This window comes from Solanum stenotomum, chromosome 2 (genome assembly GCF_019186545.1).
Source record: "Solanum stenotomum isolate F172 chromosome 2, ASM1918654v1, whole genome shotgun sequence".
In the NCBI taxonomy this organism is placed as follows: Eukaryota; Viridiplantae; Streptophyta; class Magnoliopsida; order Solanales; family Solanaceae; genus Solanum; species Solanum stenotomum.
Window position 1 is genome coordinate 63,465,560 of NC_064283.1, and position 24,926 is coordinate 63,490,485.

At 36.2% G+C, this 24,926-nt stretch overlaps 3 protein-coding genes across 5 annotated transcripts; 2 read left to right on the plus strand and 1 right to left on the minus strand.

Annotated features, from left to right (window-relative positions):
* Positions 1-583: 583 nt before the first annotated feature.
* Positions 584-8,430, plus strand: LOC125854649 (pumilio homolog 1-like). Its single transcript, XM_049534235.1, has 9 exons — positions 584-1,539; positions 2,504-3,909; positions 3,995-4,136; positions 4,273-4,380; positions 5,271-5,483; positions 5,573-5,683; positions 6,300-6,494; positions 7,385-7,559; positions 8,130-8,430. The coding sequence occupies exons 1-9, from the start codon at positions 877-879 to the stop codon at positions 8,171-8,173; spliced, it is 3,057 nt and encodes a 1,018-aa protein (XP_049390192.1). The 5' UTR covers positions 584-876; the 3' UTR covers positions 8,174-8,430.
* Positions 8,431-9,639: 1,209 nt separating this feature from the next.
* Positions 9,640-15,104, minus strand: LOC125854670 (uncharacterized). Its single transcript, XM_049534256.1, has 7 exons — positions 14,711-15,104; positions 13,615-13,700; positions 13,264-13,410; positions 13,053-13,161; positions 11,720-11,843; positions 10,885-11,158; positions 9,640-10,003 (listed from the first exon to the last, which is right to left on the minus strand). Exons 1-7 carry the CDS (start codon positions 14,904-14,906, stop codon positions 9,896-9,898), a joined length of 1,044 nt encoding a protein of 347 aa, XP_049390213.1. The 5' UTR covers positions 14,907-15,104; the 3' UTR covers positions 9,640-9,895.
* A 1,640-nt stretch (positions 15,105-16,744) lies between these two features.
* LOC125854661 (UBP1-associated protein 2C-like) lies at positions 16,745-20,761 on the plus strand. 3 transcript variants are annotated; one of them, XM_049534246.1, is made up of 3 exons: positions 16,745-18,056; positions 18,108-18,267; positions 20,404-20,761. In XM_049534246.1, the coding sequence occupies exons 1-3, from the start codon at positions 16,856-16,858 to the stop codon at positions 20,405-20,407; spliced, it is 1,365 nt and encodes a 454-aa protein (XP_049390203.1). In that variant the 5' UTR covers positions 16,745-16,855; the 3' UTR covers positions 20,408-20,761. The 3 variants fall into 3 exon arrangements, with proteins under 3 accessions (XP_049390203.1, XP_049390204.1, XP_049390202.1); XM_049534247.1 differs by having other exon boundaries at positions 16,745-18,005; XM_049534245.1 differs by having other exon boundaries at positions 16,746-18,267.
* Positions 20,762-24,926: the final 4,165 nt, after the last annotated feature.

The window sequence follows — 24,926 nt, forward strand, 5'->3', positions numbered from 1 at the left end:
TCTTTTTTCTTCTCTGATCCATGAGTAGATGAATATGAATGATCTACGGGATTGAAATTATTAGTTTCATTATAGAAATACTATCAAATTTATACAGACGACAATATATTTTCTTACCTTTTATCAGTATTTATCATATATTTTTATACTTTTCGATTGGTTTAGATTTTTACATATATGTAATAGAAGCTATAACACTAAAGTTTCCTAAACAAAATGAGAATTGAAATTATAAAATAAAATTATAAGATAAAGTGTATAACACATGAAAACTTTAGGTTACACAAACCCTAGCCGTCTCATATCCAAATTAAAACGAAATATAAAAATCTTCAAATGTCAGAAAAATAATTTATTTATTCCTCTGAAAAAATCTCAATTAAAATAATTGACCTTATAAGAAATAAAAAAATATATCTAAATATACCAAATTTAGGCAATCTGGAAATATTAATAAACACAAGAACATAAGCTAAACAATAAATATTAATCTGAACCGTTAAAATTCAATCCAACGGTTGATATTCCATCTGGTACTCGTGCTTATCACACTTTTTTCTCTTCACTTAACTTCACTATTCTCAGTGCACTTTGCTCACTCTCTTTCTCTCTCTAAAACTCTTTGATTTGTCGCTCTTAACAATGTATCAAACAGATGGCGATCACCGTTTTTGCTTTCGATCTCTTTGATTTAACGCTCGTTTCTATGAAAATCTGAACTGAATCGGTTGAAGTTATGGTTGTTTAGTTTAAATATTTATGAAATTAATGGAAATTTATGAGTTCGTGAGCTAATTTGAGCTGAGTTTTTGAGTTTTTTGGAAGATTTTTGAGGTGTTTTTGTTGTGATTTAGCTAAATTTTATGTGTTTATGCGATGATTACTGATGGTTATGCGAAGATGATGTCGGAAATTGGAATGCGATCAATGCTAGGAGGAAGCAATGATTTTAGCGAAGAGTTAGGGATGTTACTTAGTGAACGAAGGAGGCAGCAGCTGCAGCAACAAGAGGTGAGTGATCGAGAGAGAGAGCTCAGTATTTACCGTAGTGGTTCAGCTCCACCGACTGTTGAGGGATCGTTGAACGCTTTCAGTGGCTTGATGATAGGCGGTGGCGGTGGTGGTGACAATGGTTATGATTTCGGCGGACTTTCAGAAGAGGAGTTAAGGTCTGATCCATCGTACATTTCGTATTACTACTCGAATGTGAATCTGAACCCAAGGCTTCCGCCACCTCTTTTGTCTAAAGAAGACTGGCGGTACGCCCAGCGTCTACAGGGTAGCGGTGGAGGTGGTAATGTTGGTAGTGGTGGTAATTCACCAGTATTAGGGGGGATTGGTGATAGAAGGAAAGGAAATCGTGGTGAGGCTGATAAGGGAAGGGATGTTGAATCACTTTTTTCAATGCCGATGGGATTTGGTGCAATGAATGAAGAAAATGGACGTGAGGCGCGGAAGGAGTGGGGTGGTGATGGTCTTATTGGATTGCCTGGATTAGGTTTAGGAAGCCGGCAGATGAGCATTACTGAGATGATTCAGGTGAAAAAGAACTGGAAAATATTTTTTTATGTTTGAAGGTTTTAATCCATGAGTGGTGATCTGTGTTAACTAAAAGTGTTTATATGGGATTGCTTGTTACGTTAATACTGAATATTTTTTCCTTTTTCAGAGAATGTCAATGCTTTCTGTAATAAAATGTTGTATTTATATAGGTTTGTGCATCTCTAGCATTGACATGTTTGTGTATGGCACGGGTCAATTACAAGCATTTTTGAACGTTTTGCATCATGCTTCACCGATTTGTCCTTGCAACATGTTGAGAGCAACACTTGTGGGCTAGTTAGTTTGAGCTTTAGATTATTGTCTTCGTCATATTGATCTACGTGGGGGTCTATCTTGTCAATATGGAATGTTACCCAGTATTGCTGGATATCTGTGTTCCCACTTTGGTGTTCTTCTTGCTCTTGAGAAAATATATCAGCAGTTTCTTCTGGCACTAGGCTGTGTGGTTTACTTAAGTGCCTGGGCAAAACTTGTTCTCGGGTTTCATAACTCTATTAAGTTTAAAGTCACACATGTTAGTGAGAGTGTCTATCTCTTTTTATCCTCTTTTCTGAGAAGCAAAAGGCTCATCGTGATGTAATTTATTATTTCTCATGTTCATTAATGTGGAAGTTTGGAGTTGGCAGCCTTTATTTCATTTCCATATTGTTGTCGCTGTAGACCACATCCAGCTAGTATAGAATTCATATTGCATTCTTAAGATGCAACTTCTGACATTCGAAGTTGCAAACATGGCACTTGTAGCTTATTGTGAAGGTCGGGTAACAACAACTGTATTCTTTAATCACAGTTGCTTGATGTTGAGTCAGCTTTGCTTTCATTACATCAATAATATCTTAAAGAGGTCAACTTGTACTCACTTAATGAAGTTCTTTTTTTTTTTTGGAGTTTCATCTTACTGGATATGGATTTCTGTTTCTGAAACTTCTATAAAATGTAGGACCATATGAGCCAAACAACATCGAGGCATCCATCACGTCCTGCTTCCCGTGCATATGATGATATTGTTGATCCTTCTGAGTCCCAATTCGCTCATCTCCATCAAAATATGGCATCTTTGGATGCATTACATTCTAGGGAAAAGGTTCAAGGCATGTCCCTCCATAATGTCAGCTCATCTGGGTCTCAGTCTTATGGTTCGGCCATGGGTACATCACTGTCACGAAGTGCCATCCCTGATCCTCAGCTTGTAGCTAGAGCTCCTAGCCCTCGTATTCCTTCTGCTGGAGGAGGGAGGATAGCATCACTAGAGGATGTTTCATCTCATATGGGTGAGCATGCTGATTTGGCAGCTGCATTGTCTGGCATGAGTCTATCAGGGAACAATATGGGAGATGAAGGGAAACATCAAAAGTATCAAATTCATAATGAGATTGACGATCATCAGAACCTCTTCCGATTGCAGAATGGTCAGAATCCTATGAAGCAACATCCATATGCAAAAAAGTCTGAATCTGTTCAGTTTCACAAGTCTGCAGGTTCCTCTGCTGCATACATGATTGGGCCCTCTATGCCAACTCTCAACAGTGGAGAAAGTTCTTTATCTCAATATCCAACTGTCGATAGTCCTAATTCAACATTTTCTGCTTATGCTTTAGGAGGTTATGGTATGAACCCTTCATCACCAACCATGTTTGAAAACCAGCTTGGGGCTGGTAATTTGCCTTCCGTACTGGGAAATATAGCTTCTCCGGTGGGTGCATGTGGAATTGATTCTCGTGTAACAGGAGGCGGATTGAGTTTGGGTCCTAATTTAATGGCTGCTGCAGCTGAACTGCAGAACCTTAATAGACTTGGTAATCAGACCTTGGGGGGATCTCTGCCAATGTCTCAGATGGATCCATTGTACTTACAGTACTTGAGGTCACCTGAGTATCTTGCTGCTCAGCTAGCAGCTCTCAATGACCCAACAGTGAATAGGGAATCTTTAGGGACTTCATACATGGAGTTGATTGAGCTTCAGAAAGCTTATCTGGAGACGTTGGTTGCATCTCAAAAATCACAATATGGTATTCCGTATCTTGGCAAATCTAGTGGTTTAAATCATGGTTACTATGGGAACCCAGCACTTGGCCTTAGTATGTCATATCCTGGAAGCCCTTTGGCAGGTGCAGGTCTTCCAAATTCCCCATTTGGACCTGGTAGTCCTGTAAGGTATGGGGAAAGGAACATGCGTTTTCATTCAGGGATGAGAAACTTAGCTGGTGGTGTCATGGGAGCTTGGCATTCCGAGGCTGTTTCTAACTTGGGTGAAACCTTTGCTTCCTCGTTACTAGACGAGTTTAAGAGCAATAAGAGCAAGTGTTTTGAGCTATCAGAGATTGAAGGCCATGTTGTCCAGTTCAGGTATACATTTTCGGCTAGCAGCACTGCTCTTCATGTCAAATTAACCTCTAAAACCTTACCATTAATAAAAATTTTGTATGAGCAGTGCGGATCAGTATGGCAGTCGGTTCATTCAACAAAAACTTGAGACTGCTACCACAGAAGAGAAGAACATGGTCTTCCAAGAAATTATGCCGCAAGCCCTTTCTTTGATGACTGACGTGTTTGGTAATTATGTGATCCAGAAGGTATGTTCCTCAGTGTTTCTTAGTTGTCTTTTTCATGTTATGTCTTCACTTCTAGGTTACGTGAAAAAAAGTGTCATTAATCAAATGAATAGGTCGTGTAACTTTCTTCTTGCCTTCTGCTATTCACATTTCTCAGTTTTTCGAGCATGGAAGTTCACCTCAGATAAGAGAACTGGCTGACCAGCTCAATGGGCATGTACTCACCCTTAGCCTTCAGATGTATGGTTGCCGAGTAATCCAGAAGGTATCTTAGTTTCTTTTATTGTAGCTATAGTGATGTTGCTATCATGTTCTCTGCTCTAATCCTTCTGATTTCTCAAGTTATCTGATTCACAATAATATATTTTTAGTGTCTTCAAATCTCACTCTTCTCTTGCTATTTTTAGTTTGAAAGCTTTTTTTCTGTCTTAAACTAGGGAAGTTCCCCAAGTTGCTGTTATTTGAAATTGTGAACTGGTACTATTTATTCCACTGTCATTTGTGGAATAATTATAATACGTGAATTTCACCTTGCTAGTTCTGGTAAGTCACCGAATGGGTCAGTCTTTTGGTTCTCTCAGATTAGAATATCAAAGGAGGACGTTGCAGATCCCCAGGGCTGGTCTGATAGGTGGGTCACCCTATAGCCAGTAACTAGCCGAGCTATGGAGCTAGGGGTACACCGCCATGTGATCTTGTCTTATTTCTTTCTTTCTTTACATGCCTTTTGACTGGTCTTTGTGAGACTGAGAATTATTATTGCATAATTGATTCTGTCTGCTAGAGCTTTTGTCAACTCTCTAACTGCTGCTTTCTATTGTAATATTGGAGTGCGATAGTATTCATAACTTCCCCATCAAATGTATCCTGATATAAAAGATTCCCTTTTAAATATATAAGACGTTCTTGTCTTGGAATGTAAAATACTGAACTCCACTCCAGCTTTAAAATGAATTCATGCGATCTGTCTCTCTGTCCCGCATGCCTCTAATAAAAGGTTTGAGCATCCCTAGTCTACCTAATGTCACCAGATTCCACTTAGTGGTCCCTGCTTGATGATGAGTTATCACAGTTGACGGGCAGCTGGTATTAATCATTCTCCCGATGGCTATAATTGCTGAATGGCATAGGTTTCACATTTCTATGAATTTTCAGGCCATAGAGATGGTTGATCTGGATCAGCAGACAAAAATGGTCGCCGAGCTTGATGGTCATGTTATGCGCTGTGTTAGAGATCAAAATGGGAATCATGTAATCCAGAAGTGCATCGAATGCATTCCACAGGATGCTATCCAGTTCATTGTTTCCACATTTTATGATCAAGTTGTGACATTGTCCACCCATCCATATGGATGTCGGGTCATACAGGTCAAATAATTCAGTATATGCTGATCCCTTTTGTGTATTATATCGTCGATGGGATGACATCCGTTTCTAAATTTTCTTTCTAATGACAGAGAGTCTTGGAACATTGCCATAATCCTGAAACCCAGAACATTGTGATGAATGAGATATTGCAAACAGTTTGCATGTTGGCGCAAGATCAATATGGGAATTATGTTGTTCAGGTTTGATCTATTTCTCAACTTACATGTGAACATCCTTACTTAGACTGGTGTTAAGAGTGTGCTAATTTAGAGAGAATACAACTTGTCTGCAGAATACTGAAACAACTCGTGCCTTTGTTCCAAGAGGTTGTGTTTTTGTGAAAATGCTGTTTGACCAGCATTTACTCTAGATTTTGGTTTTTACTTCTTTTGAAGCTCCTTGGCTCAAGGAAGTTTTCCTTGAATTGCTATACGTCTTTCCATTCAAGGGTTTCTAAAGATTTTTCTCACCTCCTACTTGACATGTGAATGAATGGGTGTTCACAACTTAATTCATATCTCCAAGTTGATGGTAATACAATTTTAGTGCTAAATACTTGTATTTTTGGATATGGATTTTTATATACAAGTTAAAACAACAGGAGGTTGTGTTCTAGAATTGCCTTCAACTTTCTCATGAACAATAAATTTTCTAACTATTAATCGCTTTTTGCAGTAAAAATATATGAGTTTTCATGTCTCAATGTCGTAGAGTACACTGGACAAATGTCATCAACTTCCCTGGGTGGATTATTTCTCTTCTTATTTAGCTCAGATGTTCTGCCTACCTATCTAATCCTGCCAAGTTTTGTTACAGCATGTACTGGAACACGGAAAGCCTGAGGAGCGTACTTCTATAATTAGAAAGCTGACGGGACAGATAGTTCAGATGAGCCAGCAGAAATTTGCCTCTAATGTTGTGGAGAAGTGCTTAAGCTTTGGAACTCCCGAAGAACGTCAGACCTTGGTAAATGAGATGATTGGCACCACTGATGAAAATGAACCTCTTCAGGTTTGTTACTTTCTCAGATGCTTCTTCAGTAGAGTGTACTCAAGCTTAAGGAAATCCTGTTACCGCTGACTGTTTGATTCTCAGAGGATAATGTAGATTTAATTACTCTATGTGATTGATTTAAGTTAATGTTTTAGATGATGAAGTCAGAACAACTAACCTTTTTGAGCATTTTGCATTACTGTAGACATGATTTTTCAGTTATGCTCTTTAGAATGAAGTAAACTCACTATGTGATTGATTTAAGTTTACTTTTTTAGATGGTATAGTGGGAGCAATCATTCCTTCTTAGGGGCATTTAACTTTTACTGTAGAACTACATGCTTTTCCAGTTCTGCCTTTTAGAATGAAGTTAACAAGTTTACTTTGGCGAAAGTGCAACCTCAGGCGCACTGGGATTTGCCTAACTAAAATGAGTAAGGCCTTGTCAGTCTTCTGGGTTCTTTTGGTGTAGTTGACATTGGTTATGAGTACTCTAACTTATATACTTTGCTCTGATAAAATAATACAATTACTATTTTCTCCTAGGGGAGCTTATCAATGGGTTTTTTTTGCATGGGATATTACTTTCAACTCTTTATTCACTTAAAAGACTTCTTCATTTTTCTATGCAGCTGTCTTGAGAGAAACATGATGGTAAGTTTTCAGGTAGATAAGCATGTTATGCAGAGAAAAATATAAGATAAAGGAACAAACTAACCAAGCAGAGTTTAATAGATAACCAAAAATTAAGGGACAGATTACTAGTTCCATGTAACAGATGGAAACAAGATCAATAGGAAAGAATGCTTTATGAGCAGAACATATTTATAGGTATTGGGTTGATCAGACTAAGAAGGAAAATCATTTCACTTGTTCACAATTCAAAGCTTTATGTATTTGATGTACAGGCGATGATGAAAGATCAGTTTGCAAACTACGTTGTACAGAAAGTGCTGGAGACTTGTGATGATCAGCAACTTGAACTCATTCTCAACCGAATCAAGGTTCATCTAAATGCTCTGAAGAAATATACTTACGGAAAACATATAGTTGCCCGTGTAGAGAAACTGGTTGCTGCTGGAGGTATTCTTTTACTTTTTCTTTCCCTTCTAGTTTTCAAAACTACAAAGTTTATCCTGACATCTTGCACAAGGAGAGGCTCATTTATCATTATGACAATTGATAAGTTATACTTTCCACTTGTAATTGCTCACTTGTCAATCACCTGAGCTGAGGATCTGTAAAGAGTCAAATTATTTGTCACTGACAGCCAATAGTCGAGATCACTTTCAGAATTGTTGGTGGGTGAAATGACACATTTGTCTGTGACTGTTGGTAAAGTAAAATGAGGAGGTCCTTTGGTTGCCAACTTGCATGGGTCAAGAAACATACTTCCAATGTTCCATTTTCTACCGTTCTATAATTCATTAAACCTATATATCATCCCACTTCCATGAGATAGGCTATCAAATTTTATCCCAAACTTCAATTGAATCTTCGACCACCTCTACTCCCCCGACTCCCAGCTTTCGTTTTGCTCTTCCTCTTTATAGAACCATTAATTGTACTGTATACCAATAAACTCTTATCATTGTGACTTCTTATTTCCATTCTTGACATTCTCTTGAATTTTTGTGTTTGCATCTTTTGCAGAGAGGAGGATCAGCTTCCTGGCGTCATATTCTGCTGCTACTTAGATGGTGTAGGAAAATTGTACAGCTAACTGAGGCTAGAACAAGTACCCTCGTCTTTGTTTTCTTGTCGAGAGCTTTTGTTCTACCTCTTTGCTGATGGAACATGTTAAAAATAAACATGTATGTGGTGGAGTTTGTAACATTGTACATTATAGTTTTGAGGTATAATCTATATAAGCAGGTTTAACTGTGAGGCTCAGATGGTAAACATACCTGGATGCCCCTGCCGCGGAGATAGAGTAACTGTACAAGGGTGTAAACTGTAAAGAAAAAGAAAAACTGTAGTCAGATCTTCTTCTTAAACTGTACAAATTGTTGCCATGTGCAGAGCCTGTTGTTTTAGGTAAAAAATTATAATGTATGGATTTGATAATTATCTTTTTCTTCTGTTATAGAAAAACTCTTTCCCTTATATAGCCTAGGAATTATCAAGCTTGCTTGTCTGCTTTATTTGATTTCATTCAGAATATATTAGTACCTGTTAGTATATGTACTGCCATATTTGCACATTTCAAAATTCAAATCTATTTCTCGATTTGTTTGTGTCATCCTTGTGCAGAGGTCATACTAATCTACGTAGAGGCGAATCTAGCTTATTACCTATGGCTTCATGTGAATTTTGTAGGTTCTTCTAAAATCATATGTATATGTAGTAAGAAATCTATTGCATATTACTACAAATATTTTTGATTGTGAACCTATATATTTCACTTGAGATCGTCGTAGGAACCAATAAACTCCAAATGCTGAATTCGGATTAGGCTTCTATTCTCAATGCTTTAGTACATCTTATTGCTCTAAACATGCTTAACAAAAACTATTGATTTGTGAACTTTGAATATTCCTATATGTTTGCATACGAGAAAATGACAAAAATATTGGTTTTTTTACGCTTGTCAAAAGTGAATGTTTTTAATCGTCGTCAGATGTTAATATAAGATTAACAAGTAAGAATATGTTGAACAAGACTGACAAAACTTCATCATCTACTATCCATACATAAACAAAAGCTTTAACTTTGTATATACAATGTGATTCTAACGAGAAGGGTTTGGATGAACCCCTTCCGCCCTAGGGGGTAATAATTTTTTTTTTTTTTTCTTTTTGATGACAAGGGAAACCCACAGCCGCTACCCTTTGGGTGCGCACAGGGTAAAACCCCCACTCCTATGCAATAGCTCGCAAGCCACATAGGAGAGGTAACCCACACTAGGCAAGCCTGGTGCGACGAGCTCGACCCAGAAGGCAAACCCCTTACTTTCACTGGCAAGGTGGGTTTTGAACTTGAGACCTCCAACATGGAAGTCCCAAGCTCAAACCACAGGGCCACCCCGAAGGGTCCTAGGGGGTAATAATATTTTGACTTTGAATATACAATGTGATTCTGACGAGAGGGGTTTGATGAACCCCTTCCGTCCTAGGAGGATAATAGTATTTGTAGAGTCATTAAAGAGAACTATGTTGCTTCATTTAGGTTGTCAATGATCAGCTTTATTGACAATTGCATATGATCATTCATAACTAGAAGTTTTCTTGACAATTACATGTGACCTTTCATAAACTATGAACGATATCGGACTCATGAGATTTTCTATTGATCAATAAGAAAAAATTATGTCGTTATCTAGATGCATAAACTCAAGGACCATAACGGAGGCCCCCAAAGAGATGGAATTTCAATCCATCCCTAGTTTCCGTCAACTATATGTTGAAGTCCTTGAAGTTTTACAGAAGTCCTAGTGTTTTCAGTTGTTGAACATGCTCTTGTGGGAGGGGTGGAGGAGACCAATCATTTCCAGTATCCTCACCATCAACATCCTGCACGACGTATTCCTACACAAGCGTTAAGAAACATATTAGTATGACACATGCAGCCTACCTTAATGCAAGCATCAGTTTGATTTCATGGCTCAGACTTGTGAGCTATAACTTAACCGTTGTTCCAAGACTCCCTTTCATTCAACAACCATGAAGTGTGACATGAAAACCTTCACAACTCTGACACTAGAATCACTTTCATGATGATTAATTAAACTAATATTACATTAAACCACTTTTAGTAAGAAAGTTAGAACATAATAAATAAATCATTAAGAAGCTCAGGTCTTAAGAATTTATTGGTCGACAACATAGGGAGGGAATTGGGAAAAATAATACTCCCTCTATCCCAATTTATACTTCATACTTTTCTTTTTAGACGTCATACTTACTTATTTAGAAACAATTTAATCTTAAACTTCTCATTTCACCCTTAATAAGCTGATTTATAGTTTCACAAATATTTATACTCGTTTAGATCACAAGTTTCAAAAGTTTTTTTTTTCTTTCTTAAACTCCGTACCTAATAAAACAACGCTACATAAATTGGGATGGGAGGAGTAACACAAGACACATTGGACCAAAACAAAGGATGGTTTGGACTCCTGATTATAGGAATGACAAGTATGAAGTAACAATGGAATGCACCCCATGAAAACTATTCATATGCCTGCTCTAGCCGAGATCTTTGGGGATGATTATGTACTACAATTCGGCAGAGGAAACTATATTTATTGTTATAACCTTGATTTTCCAACAAAACCGATCTAATTCTTGTTGGCGGGGTTATTTATGATTAACAAGAACTGATTAACTACCACCTTCATGTGTAGACATCATATGCAATTGAACACTACAGAACAAGAGAAAGAGATAGTCAAGGGGATTTCACTCACCTTGGTGAGCATTCTTTTTGCAAGTATGTGGTAGTGGCGCTGCCAGATTCTCTGTCCGACCATCGTAATAACCAAAATACTGTAAAATATGCCAATGATTGTAAACAGTCCAAGCACGACTAAAGCCACTATAAATAAAAATGGCAATCCAGCTTCACCGGCACCTCCTATGCAACCTCCACATTCACCAGCCATACTAGCACAACCTTCAAAACATGTGCTACAATCAGTCCATATACAGAGTGCACCAGTCAAATGACCATCGGCACAGACTCTGCAAGGACATTACCAACAAGAAAAGAGCAAAGATCATTATCAATGAACTCTCATCCATCTCAAAAAATAGTGTAACATAAAACCATCAGAAAATAACCAATTCGGAGTTACTATTGTACAACATGTTACAGCTACGAAGAAGCGAACAATTAAAAAAATGATACACGAAATGTTTCAGCATGTAATTGTTGGTAATCTCTACACAACAATACAACGAATATATTTTATTTAGCAACAAGACTAGTCTAACTCCCAAATAAATGTAACTCTTAAATTAACCATACAATTCTTCGTTCTCAGAGACACAAAGGGTGTTTGCGGTACAGAGTTTTCCGGTTTTCTCATGTTCAGTTGCTCAAAATTTTAGAAAATATTTTCCATGGAAAACATACCCAAAGAGAAAGAAACAAAGACTTTTTAGTTCCTAACTTCCTATATAGAAAGTTATCAATGCATGATCTTTGGAGAATAAACTAGATCCTGCGGGTTATCTTTCTATTTCTTTTTGGTTTGACAAATGAGGAAGGAGAAACTGAAAGAAAGAAGGCATCATATGTACCCGGGATGACAGCAGCAAATGCACACTTCGCGGCAGGGCTGAGCCAAATCATTGCGCACTCTTCTGTCAAAACAAGTTATAAAGCAACCAGATAGGCCCAGCAAAGCAAAAAACACTAGGGCCCCTGCACAAGTTTAAGAGCAATGGCATAAATTTAATAGAATGCAATGGTTCAAATGTCGAAGAAAAAAGGTTAAGCATCAAATTATTTAGTACAGAGAATTGTGGAGACAGTTTTGTGTGGACAATCTATCTATTTCTTGACATGAGAAAGTATGGAGATTCCTTCCATGTCCTAATGATTCCACATAGGAAAAGGTACATTTCTTCTGTGGATAAGGCAATAAACAGATCATTCCTCACACCAGTTTTTCCTGAAAATTGGTTTTTCTACTAGCTTTTTATTTTTGATAACCGTGGTACCCGAGCCAGCTTGTGCGCATCTCAAGTAATTCCACGGTATACTTGTCAGGATACCACTAGCAACAGGTACAAGGTAAACTCTGTCCACCACCAATGCTAGAATAGATGGGGAAAATCATCTAGTTTTTTTCTCTACTTACTAGGTGATTGGTGGAAAAAGTTACTCGGTACCTGTTGTTGGTGGGAGGTGTCGGGTTTCCCGTAGAATTTGTCAATGTGCGCACAAGCTGGCCCGAAAACAACGGTTAACCAAAAAAAAAAAGAAAAAAAAATCCCTCCGTCAGCCTCCAGTAACTTCCTTGTAGCCTCTCCACATCCAGCTAACACCTACCTCACTTGAAAAATCCCTTCTCTCCCCCCAACCCCCTTCCTCCACCGCCAGTAAATGCTTCCCATCACCCCTTCCCTGACCCATATGAAGTCTTCCTCCTCTTTTCCCGAGAAAAAAAGGATGATGATACAGGACCACGGAGTGTTCACGATCAGATCTCCTCATCCAAATGGTATTAAAAATATACTAATAAACAATTTAGCCTTGCCAACCAACTAGTATGCAGAAAAGTTCTCGTCCAAGCAGGAATAACAAAGGATCTCTCTACATAGAAAGAATTTTGTCCATTAAATGAAGCAAAACAAGGATAGCAGCTTAAGCTCCTTGAAGTATATAATTTCCCAACCTTGAGAAAGTTTTTTAAGAATATAACTAAATTTCTCAAAAACCATATCAATCATAAGAAAAATCCCAATGGAAAGAAAATAAATGAAGAAGAAGCTTTAAATCCCCGAGGAAAAACAATAAAGAGGACATTACTATTAGCAGAAAAAAAGATAATGACAATAAAGCACCTAAAAGTTAGAGATAAAACATATACATGGACTGTTGTAACTACTGAAGCTCATGATGTTTTACCACATATGTAATAGAAGCTTAGTTCATTATCGAATCCCCAAATCAAACGAAGCCAGGATTTCTTGTATGTATCAATGATGTAAACTAAGTATCCCAATGAAGCTATAACCTGCACGTAGAATTAAGCCATCAACTGAATATAGTTTCAACAGAGGATTAAAGAGACATCTCAAAAATCAAACAACAAAACTAAAGAGGGACAACCACCTACAAGTTGAACAGCAAGAAATATGGATAAAATGTCTCTGGTTACGAAAAATCGGAACTTCAAAGTCCGCCATTTTCTATCATCATTAACGTGAACTCTCAAGTGATAGGGAGCTTTGCAAGTAGTGCAATGGGCAAAGGCAAATCCTTCCTGTAAAAGACAAAATATTTGCTATGAGTAGATAAACTTGCATGTTTGGCGGTTCAAGCTTAAGAAAGTTCGTGTCACTATGCAGCCTGTACTGGATGTATTGGTCTAAAGCTTCACCAGCACTCTAATAGTTGGCTCTTACAAACATAAAATAAAGTTCAAAACTTCCTTGAATATAGCTGATTGAAAAGGCTGAAAAAATACCTTGACAGCACGCCAATGATCAAGGCACTCACGATGGACATACTTTGATGTTCCCTTGCACTTGCAAGGTGCTATAAAGTCCCTACCTAAAGACCAAAGTGAAACATTTGCAAACATCTCAATTACCAAAATCATGAATTTTTCATAGAGATGTATACTACCATGCACTTGAATAAACTAAACAACCAGCTTCTTTCCTAATAGAGAGTACAAAAACCTAATTGACACTGCGTGTTTCACTTGTCTAGACAAAATGCCAACTTCAGTCAGCCATACTCTCGCATTGATATGAAGAACATTATTAAGGCAACCATAAACACTTAGGCTGTGGAACTATTTGAGGTTTATGGAAGGGACAAAACACACATTTTTGGACTCCATATTCACCATAAACAACCAACCTTTCAATTTTCAATGTAAAGAATCCCACATCACCAAGCTTTTCAAGATAAGCTAACTGCACAACTCACATAAACAAGCTTATATTCCCAAAAAAAAAAAACTTCAAACGAAGAAAATTTATCCTTTTCTTTATAACCGTCGTATCCATACCAACTTGTACGTAACTCGACTATTCCCCTAGGGTTCTGTCCACAAGGCTTTTTTGACCCATGGGGAACAAATTACCTAGTGCTTCTGAACATGGGACCTCATAGTTTCCAAGTAGTCCCAACTACTTCATTGAACACTAGACCACACCCTTACCCTTCGTGGCAAATTTCAAAAAACTACAGAATCTCTTAAATCCCACACTCATCTCTACACTAACTCTAATGTAAATATACCAACATGGACTATCCCTTATACCCAACTAAGCCTTGTAAGTATTTTCAGTTTGTGAAATTTAGCTAGCATTTGACCAAAAATTTTTATATTTCACTTTAAACTCACAAAAATTCAATTTTTTTCCACACATCCAAACACAACTACTTCCAAAAAAAAATCACAACATCATAAACTCAAATTTTCAAATTTCAACTTCAACATCTACGAACAAACAAGAACTACTTAGACAATTTACAATATTGAGATCAGTGGATCTATAAAAATTGAAACTTTACACAAAACCCATAAATCTACCAAAAAAAAAACTAACCGTCAGATTCGAGGCAAATACGGCATTGAATATGTTCATCAGGACCTGCTTCAAGGTCTATAATATCATCATCATCATTAATATTAGGTACTGTAATCAAACTAGGAGGGATCAGAGGAGAAGATTCTTCGGGTTCGGGTTCGGGTTCGGGTTCAGTGTGATCAACACCCACACCCATTTCAATTTCTTTTGACATTTTCGCTCAGAATTGTTAAATAGAGACAGAAATTTGTACAAAAATGGATCAAGATTTGATACCCAAAACAATATATATGTATAGATATAATTAGTATGTATATCTTCCCCAACTGATCCTTTTGTTTTCTCTTGTGTTGTCTGAGATTGAGATGACAACAAACAAGAGAAAGTGAAAATGGTAAACGAAGAGAGCAGGTAGAAATACTTTTAAAATTAATATTTTCTTTTAAGGTTGTGGAAACAATTATTCCTAGGTTTTGGCTTTATTTTTTTACCATATTAATTTAAATTTTACCTTGAAGGAAAATTAAAGCATTACCATAATTGCTTTTATTTTTTTTGAAAGGAAAATATAATTTTCTTTCATATTTGGTTTATTCTTTTTTCTTAGAGGAAAAGTTTAGAGATATATAAATGGAACATCCCTATTCTCATAACATAACACAATAGCATCCATAATATAGTTTATAGGGAGATTTTCTCTTAAACATATTTATGTTTTTTTCAATATTATATTAGTTTTATAATATGTAGGTTACTTGACCAAACACTATTAATAATATGTTTCTAGTATGTTTTTATTTGTCGTCTAATTTATCAATCATATGATTTACAAATTATAAGCTTCCGCATGACTCCCTAATCACGTTCATAACCCAACACTTTGACCTAATTTGGTGAATTAAGGTTTCACAGAAATCTGAGTTGCATCTGTCATAGTATTAATTTTATACATGTATTTTTAGTTACCCTATTATTTTATCGTTATTATTATTTTCTTTCCCTAGATATAACACAATGCTTTTCTTATTAATCGACATGTCTTTCTTATTAATTGTCGTATTTTTCTTTTCATCAATATTCTAATTTATTGTATTTGAATAGAGAATCTTTCGAAAACAACTTTGTATTTTATACTTCTATGAATCTAGATGATCATTGGGCCAATGCTTCATTTGTTATGTATTTGGCATATCAGATGCATAGGAGAGTGACGAGCAAGATAGGAGAGAGGCGAGCGAGATTTATTATGTATCTCACATATATGTGAATTCACTTGGATATAATATATTTAGAATAAAAAACACGTAATTTTGACCCTATATATCACGAGATACATCTATCTAAACATATCTGGATGCATCAAAATATCATAAAATTCTTAATGTTGCAAACTATAGTACATCTAAGTAATTAGCTCTTAAACTAGTGTGATTTATGCAAGTTCTCCTCTATTTTATCCTTCTCATATTTCACATATGAAACTGTCTTGACTACTAAGTATGTTGTTGTGATTGTTACTCAATTTATGAAATTACACTAAAAAAAATTCAATTGAATTTTAATAAAGAGTAAAAAAGAAATTATTCGATAAATTTAGTATTTTTAGAATGTGTAATTTTAGTATTAACATACTCAAAATATAGGGATTTTAATGATAGAAGCGATAGTTAAACAACTTTCGTAAAAACAAATACGTTAGTTACGTGATCATATATAAAATTTTAGGTTTTAACTTACTTCTCGGGCGGATTTAGGTTTTACTGAAATTTGTGTGGCATCTATTATAATAATTTTATACATGTATTTTTTTTAGTTACCCTATTATTTTATCGTTATTATTATTTTCTTTCCCTAGATATAACACAATGCTTTTCTTATTATTTGACATATATTTTCTTATTCTCATATTTTTATTTTTATTTATTGTATTTGAATCGAGAATCTTTCGAAATTGTTTATACTTCTATGAATCTAGATGATCTCATTGGGCCAATGCTTCCTTTGTCTTTGTGGGCCTCAAGAACAGAGGTAAAAGTCTTGTCTATTTTCTCATTGATAAAAACAAGGTGAATCAGCAAAAGCAGACTCCAAAACCCTGCTGCCCTCTTTTCCCTTCGTGTTTAAGCAAAAATCTCACTCAAAAATCCTTACCTTCAAGCTCCCATGGCTGCTAACAACGAGGTGAAAAAGCGAAAGCTTGCCAAGAAGGCACCAGATTCCATTGCTACGCCCTCTAAAATCAACAAGAATCAGCCGCAGCAGCAGCAAAAAACACCCAAATCCAATTTTTCTAACCCACCCATTTCCGATTCCGATTCCGACTCCGACCCATTACCGGTGAAAATCCAGAAACTTCTCGAACCTTTCTCAAAGGATCAACTGGTTGCCCTAGCGGTGGATACCGCAGCTGCTCTCCCTGCTTTTTACGAGCTTATCCAGTCAAACGCTGATAAAGACATCAGTCACAGGAAAATCTTCGTTTATGGGTTGGCGCGTGAGACCACGCGCCCGGCGCTGCTGTCCGTCTTTGAACCGTATGGGGAGATTGAGGAATGCAACGTTGTGATGGATCATGCTACTGGAAAGGCTAAAGGGTATGCCTTTGTTCTGTTTAAGACTAGGAAATCAGCTGCGAAAGCGCTGAAAGAGCCTCAGAAGATGATCAACAATCGTTTGGCTTCGTGTAAGTTGGCTTCAATGAAAGAGACTGCTGTTTCTGGGACTAATGAATTTGGTAACCGGAAGATCTACGTGAGTAATGTGCCGAAGGATGTGAATTCAGAGAAATTGAGGAGCTTTTTTGCTAAGTTTGGGGAAATTGAGGCTGGACCAATGGGATTTGATCCATCAACTGGGAAATCAAAAGGGTATGCTTTGTTTGTGTACAAAACTGTGGAGGCGGCGAAGAAATGTCTGGAAAAACCCTCTAAGATTTTTGAGGGGAGGCAATTGCATTGCAAGAAGGCGGCGGAGGGCAAAATTGGTGGTGGAGCGGCTAGTATCACTACGGAGGTTGTACAGCAGCCGCTGCTGGCAATGCCACCAGGGCAAGGTGTGTATGCTCCAGTTGCTGCTGGTCACAGTATGGGGATGTTGGGTCAGAACGTGGATGTGCCGATGATGAATCCGTTTTATGGTGGAGTACTTGCTAATCCGTATGGAGCGTATGGGAATCCATTCGTAGGAGTTGGTGGTTTCGGGCAGCAAATGGGTGGTGGAATGGGGATTGCAGCAGGATATGGTGGGAGGTTAGATGGTTTAGGTGGGGGTGTTTCAGGTTTAGGGGCATATGGTGGTGCTGGTAGCAGCACAGGTGGTTCTACTGGGGGTTTAGGGGCATATGGTGGTGTTGGTAGCAGCACAGGTGGTTCTACTGGGGGTTTAGGGGCATATGGTGGTGTTGGTAGCCGCACAGGTGGTTCTACTGGGGGTTTAGGGGCATATGGTGGTGTTGGTGGCAGCACAGGTGGTTCTACTGGGGGAGTGGTGCCCGGCTTATTGCAGCTCTACAAGCAGGTTGGCCAACCTTCATCTGCAAAGCATCCAGGAAGCAGTGGCTACCCGTCGCATTTCAGGTACTTGGTCTTCTATTTGATACTCTTATGACTATGTTTTGTGTAAAGTTGTACTCCATTTGTTCATTTTTTACTTGTCCACGATAGACTTTGCACTCCCCTTAATAAGTAGAGATAGTAATAAATGATGTGCATATTTTGTTATAATATCCATGACTAATAACATTTCAAAAAGTTCTCGGGAAATAAGTGATTAATGTTAAGGGTAAGACATGAAAGAAAGATTGTTTTCTGTTGATATGGTCGAGTAGACAAGTAAAATTGAACAGAAAGAGTATTTTTGTTAATTCAATTCTTACTTTGGAGATATTTGCATATAGTGTCTCACTATTTGAACTTCTATCATCATTTCTGCTAACTATTAAGATTATTCTTTCCATAAACTGCATTTTCTTGATTTGTTCCTTCTACTTACATGTTATTATTACTATTTTCTAAACTTGCTTATTTGGTATGCTAGAACATCTGTACAGGCAATCTGACTAGGTTACCAGTGTTATTTTTGTTCTTATTTCCATGTTTTGCTTTCAGTAGAAGTAAAGTTCTTCACTTTTTCCTAAATTTTCTCGTCTCTGAGTGCCCTACTTTGTTGCTAAAAGTATTCAACTATAATTGGTATATCTTACTAATTAGTAGAGGCGGACCAACATTTGAGGGTGCATGTGTTAACTTTGGAAAAAAATTATACATGTATATTCCTAAATAAGGATAATATATTTAATTGTGCACCATTAAACGCAAAGGCTGATTTGGTGCACTGGTCCAATGTGCTTATCTTTCTGCTTCTTCGCAAGCAAGGTGTCCTGTGTTCAATTCTTGGTCACTACATTTTTTGTTGTCATTTTTTCAAAAAAGAAAAAATCCATATAAATAAAAACTCAAGCCAAATTCGAACTAGCAACCTCAAAGTATACAGGGTCAAAACCATCAAACCAAACATTGAACCATGTTACACTCTCGTTTACTTTATATTTATGATACCTTCCATTTTATACTTCTTTGACAATATTTTCCGATTAAGTGTCAGTACTCTGCGTCTAGTAGTGCCTTTGTCTTCCTCAAATCCTAGGGTCGCCTTTGCTAACTAGCGCCTAGAATTTGTTTTAGATTAGTTATAGGTGATGTAAAATGGTCATAAATTGATTGAATGGGTATAGAGGACTCATATAGCCGACCGAACTAGTTTGGATTGAGGCTTAGTTGATTGATCTATCTCAAAAACCAATGAATTGTCTTAGAACCTATGGTTCAGTTGTTGTGAGCTAAAGTCGATAAGTAGTTAGTGTGTGTATATGACATGTAGATTCGATAGCTATGGTCATTCATCATAAAGAATCTCAAGTTCACTAAGCAAACTACAACCAGAAGCTATCTGAGTAACATCTCAGCTGAAAAGAGGGGTGAAAGTAGTCATTTGGAGTAAAGGAAAGAAGAAATGTGAACGAGTTAAAAGATAAAAGAAAATTCCAACCATTCAACAAGTAAAGAGTCATTACGAGTAAAGCGTTGTAGTGAAAATGGAAAATAGTCAACCTTTATCCTGCTACCTTTGCGACCGCCAGCTAATCAGATACCCGCTGTGCTCCTCCCCTTTCCCTTGTGCTATGAATATGTGACATATATATGTGAAGAAAAAATTCAGACTAAGGTATGTTTAACAAATCTAACGACAACATTTGTTGTCCGTGATGTTGATTCTTTGTTATCATATTACATATTAAATACTATCTGTTCCCCCAAAATAAAAAAAATTCAATCTGCCTCCTACGGATGGGAAAAACTAGCATGTTCCAGAAACATAGGTCTCTTATGATACTTTACACCTTTCTTTGTGAAATTAGGAATCCCAGGTAAAGCAAGGACGCGAGCACGAGTTAATTAATTGATAAATTGTTTTTTTTAAAAAGTTATATCCCTCTTGATTATACTTGTATTAGCTTGAACCTACTACCAAGCATTGAATATGCAAAGATGTGTTCTTAATTTGAGTGTCCAATAGTCTGTGCTTCCCGTTCTTCCTTCTCTTTTTATATCAGTTAAATGACCTTTTGATTTCGCTTCGCCTTATACGTAGCCCCAGCCCCTTCTCCCGTGTTAAATCTATTATCTGGTGCTTACTTGTGTATGATTTTGCAGATGAACAACACCTGACCATGATGAAACGAAGTCATTGAAGCATCTGATGAGTGTCTAAGGGTCAGTCTTTGTCAGTGACTTGGGGTTTATCGGATTTGTAGCGATATGTTTCTTATATCTTTACTTTCATACAATCCATACTTCTTACTGATAAGCCAAGTTCCTATAGAACTTGCTAAGATAATGCCGTATGCATTACCCTTCTCTTTGGTGGATCTATTCCTTCTAGACTTGTTTTGAAGTGGATTTGTCAAAAAAAAAAAAAAAATCTTGCTCTTATATTTGCTCCAATATTCTGATTTGGCCAAGTATTTTCTTGATATTGTTATTAGGCCTTATCGTATGCCATATCCTCTTTCCCCTCTTTGTGAAAATATGCTTTTTAAGTATGAAAAATTTATCACCTTGAAATTTCTGTGTGTGTGTGTGTATATATAGTCCTTTGCTTAGTTTTAAAACATCATTTTAACTATTAACAAGGATGACTAGGGGTTCTTCTATGTTTATTGCTAACTACTAATAGAAATTTTTTATATTTTTTCTCAAAAATTTACCTATTCATATCTTTATTCTGTTAAAAAAAACTACTAACGTTATTCGACTTTTTACGAGGATGACTTGGGGTTTGTGAAGTTTTGTTGTTAACTAATAGACAATTATGATTTTTTTCTCCATTTTAGCCAGTCGCATCTTTTTCTTTTAAAAACACAGCTCTTATTTTTTCTGTTGTTTTAATTTGTTCAAGCTAATTCTTTGTTACTCGGACTCTTCAGAAATGTCAATGAGTACGTGTTGGATTTGCCAAAAGTAAGTGTATTTTTGGATAATCCGACACGGTTGTGACATCAAAAGTGAAGAGTCGCGCAACTAAGAGCTAATTAGGCTTTTTTTTTTTCTTTTAGAATAAATATTGATTCATTTTATTCTTTTTTTCCCTTCATTTTTTATTTTTTGAGAAATGACTTTCAAACGTGAATGAAAGTCATTTCGTCACTTCCTTTTGCATGAAAATTCACGCTTCTCACTTTATTAGGCTCGTATTTAGAAGTTTTGAGGTGGATGTTATCTTTGTTCTTATTCACTTTCAAGTGAATTTTTGTCATTGGGAGTATGTTTTTCATTGTTTAGCTTGTACCTTTAACTTTCTGGTTTCTCTTTGTATATTATATTCACCTGTAAAAAGCTTATTAAATTTGAAGAAAGGAAGTGTTAAAACTATCTTGCATTAGTTCTCTTCCTTTTCCTCCTTTATCCCGTTTCGATCGCCCAACACTCTCCTAGGTATGATCACAAGTTTAATTTCTGTTGGTAGCGCTTCATGCTACAGATGTTGACAAGGTTACATATTGATGATATATTATGTTGCTCAGGTCCTCCAAAAATGCATTGGTTTCAGAGGATTTGACACACATCTGTGTCTGATATTGTTTTTTGAAGAGTGGTAGCAACATACTCTTAAGATTTACTTGTTCTTATTCTTGAACCCTAAGTCTTGGGGCATCATCCCTCTGTGAGTTGGTCTTCACTTGTCATTAGACTAGGTTGGTTGTAGTTCTGTAGAATTTACTACATATATTTTGAGCATTTTCATATCAGAAGCAAGACTGTTTTCCCTGATGTATTGTACTTTTTGCCTAATTAATCGAGTTGAATACGTTTGTTGTTGTATTAACTTTAAAATTGTCTTATCAAAGTCTTGATCTATTCTCATTCAGCAGCAAAGCATAGTGATTTTTATGAATAGAAAAAGCATCCTCTAAACATTGCCACAGTTAGGAGTTTTTTTAAGTAGTACTCTAGTTGTGCATTAAGACACAGTTACAGCAAGTGTCAACATAACAGACCTCGATAGTGATAGAAGAGGAGATGAGCCTGTTATTGATAATTTACTTCTTCCTCTTTTTTGGTGGCTGAATTTCTTCTTCTTCCTCATCTTCCTCTTCCTCTTCCTCTTCCTCTTCTTCATCTTCATCTTCATCTTCATCGTCCTCTTCTTCCACAGTATCTTCCTCGCCTTCATCAGGCCCATCTTCGTCGTCATCTTCTTCATCAGGTTTATCATTATCTTCATCATCTGGACTGTCTTCACCACCACCCTCATCATCATCACCATTCTCTTCAGCACCGGCTTCCTCTTCTCTAGGATGTTTCTTGGAGTTGCTATCATTGGTGTTTGGGTTATTGTTCACATTTCCTCCATCTTCGGATGACAAGTCATCATCATCATCCCCCGTCTCATTGCCGTCTTCCTCGGCATCAAGAGGTTTGCTTGGGGAAGATATATGATGTTCTTCTCCCTTTTTACCCTTTTGTTCGACAAGCTTCAAGTACCCCTAAATATAAAAACAACATTAAAATTATAATCCGAATAAAAGTGGCCCTTAATTATTTTCTAGCTTAGTGTAAGTAAAACTTACTGGGTCAGCATTTTTGCTCCGCATAAATAAATGAGTTGCTACATTGAAGAGGAAATGATTATAAAATATTTTCTGTTTCAGGGATAGGTTCAAAATAATTTCGGTTTGGATTTTGACTTAAAATTTGATCAAATTTACTTTTTTTAGTCAGTTTTAGCTTTTGAAAAAGTTAAAAATCACTTAAAAAAAAGTTCAAAGTTAAAAGTAAGTACTCCAAACTATTTTTTTAAGTTAAGCTAAACAACCTCTTAATATACTCTCCTAAGCAGTTTTGGTCCCATAGGTTGGATCTTGAACCTTGTATTACATGAAAATTTGGTTTAATAGTTCATAATATATTAAGACGACAGATTAAATACTTGAGTGAAATCTTACAGGGTAAAGTATACATAACCTTACCTCTACTGTACAAGGATAGAGAAATTATTTTTGATAAATCTTCGATTCAAGTAAAATATATAAAACAAGTTCTTAAAAAAAAGAAGAAGATATAATAAAGAATACCAATAACAACTACAATCAATATGAAAACCGAAGGAAAGGAAATAAAATAGAGAAACCATGCAGTGCTCCCCTACTTATTAACTTTCTATGATATATTCTTCTATGTAGGATCATGTTCTTAATAAATTACAGATGTACTATAAATCTTATCTAAACAATTTTTTCTAAAACTTTTTCGATCTATCTATGCCCCTCATCATGCTCTCAATATTGTTTTTTTTTTTTTTGAAGTTATAAGCAAAGCATATCTTTAGATGGATATTTTAATTGGGCTTATCTTTTGAACCAATACGTAAAGAAACCATATAACTGACGTGTCAATCTATTGGTTGTTCAAGTTAGCAAAGAGCATAAAAGACGGAATATTCCTTGGACATGATTATATTCCCACATTATTATCTTTTTCACAAAATTATAGATATTTCACATTCAAGTGGACCTAAATAATGTTGTCGAATTTATGCAACCGCACTCCCTATTGGAAAATACAACACATAAAATATGTTCTAGTCTTTGTGTTTTTTTTTTAATCGAAGGAAATCCATTATTGCTATTTTTGGGTGTGTTTACGTGCAATAGTTTGTAAATTATATAAAAAATTGTAAATTATGCTAGACAAATTCAACGTAACGAACTCCACTGAAAAAGAAATCAATTTTTTGATCTTCCATATAAGCAGTAGAAAAATGAACAGATCAAGAAAAAGGATCTTAGTTATTTTCTTCTCATGGATATAATTCGTCTCCGTAAATTTTTTTCTAAAGAAAATGAGATAAAGAGGATAAGATAGAAACTAAAAAAAATATGACACGTACAGAGTCACTAAAAACCAGGAAAATATCCAGGCACCGGCGCATGTTAAGAAAAACAAAATAGCTTCTGACAGACATAAGACTTTTTCCAAATTTACATTTAGCCTAAAATAATCATAACAAGCTCTATTAATAAATTTGAAAAGCAAGTGACTATATAATATTAAATATGCTGAACGCAATGATGAACATGTGTATTTGTTTTAATATATATGTGATTTGGGTAAGATTTCAAGATTCAGAATTTTAAACTTTAGTCATAATTTCAAATAAATTTAACTATATCGTATAAATTGAGACGGAAAATATAAAAATCGATCAAAGTTATTTTCAAGTACCTGGGTGAGAGTGAGGATCTGAGTTTTAACCAGCGAAGAAATAAATAAAGCTACCAGTGATTGACAGGCGCAAGTTAGCATACTCTGTCTAATCATGGCAACACTGATTGAGCCTTTGCTCGTCTCCATCAGTACGGTACGGTACAATTACACAGACTAGCGCAGATCCCTGCATCCATCAATTCTCAGCCGTTAGATTATGACCAAACACAAAATTTCAGAAAACGATAAGACTATTCTAAGCTGCTAGTGAAGAAGACGACTACTTTTGTGCCGGAAAAATGTCATCCGTTCATCGGAGAACTTATTTTTGCCGGAAAACAGAAAAAAATGAGAAGAATTCATCACTTAACGAAGTAAACTAGAGAATTTGGCGAAATAAACTGAGCCTCAGAAGGTTTTAGAAAGAAAAATAAACTAAAGTAGAGTAAATTCAGCTAATCGGAACCGGA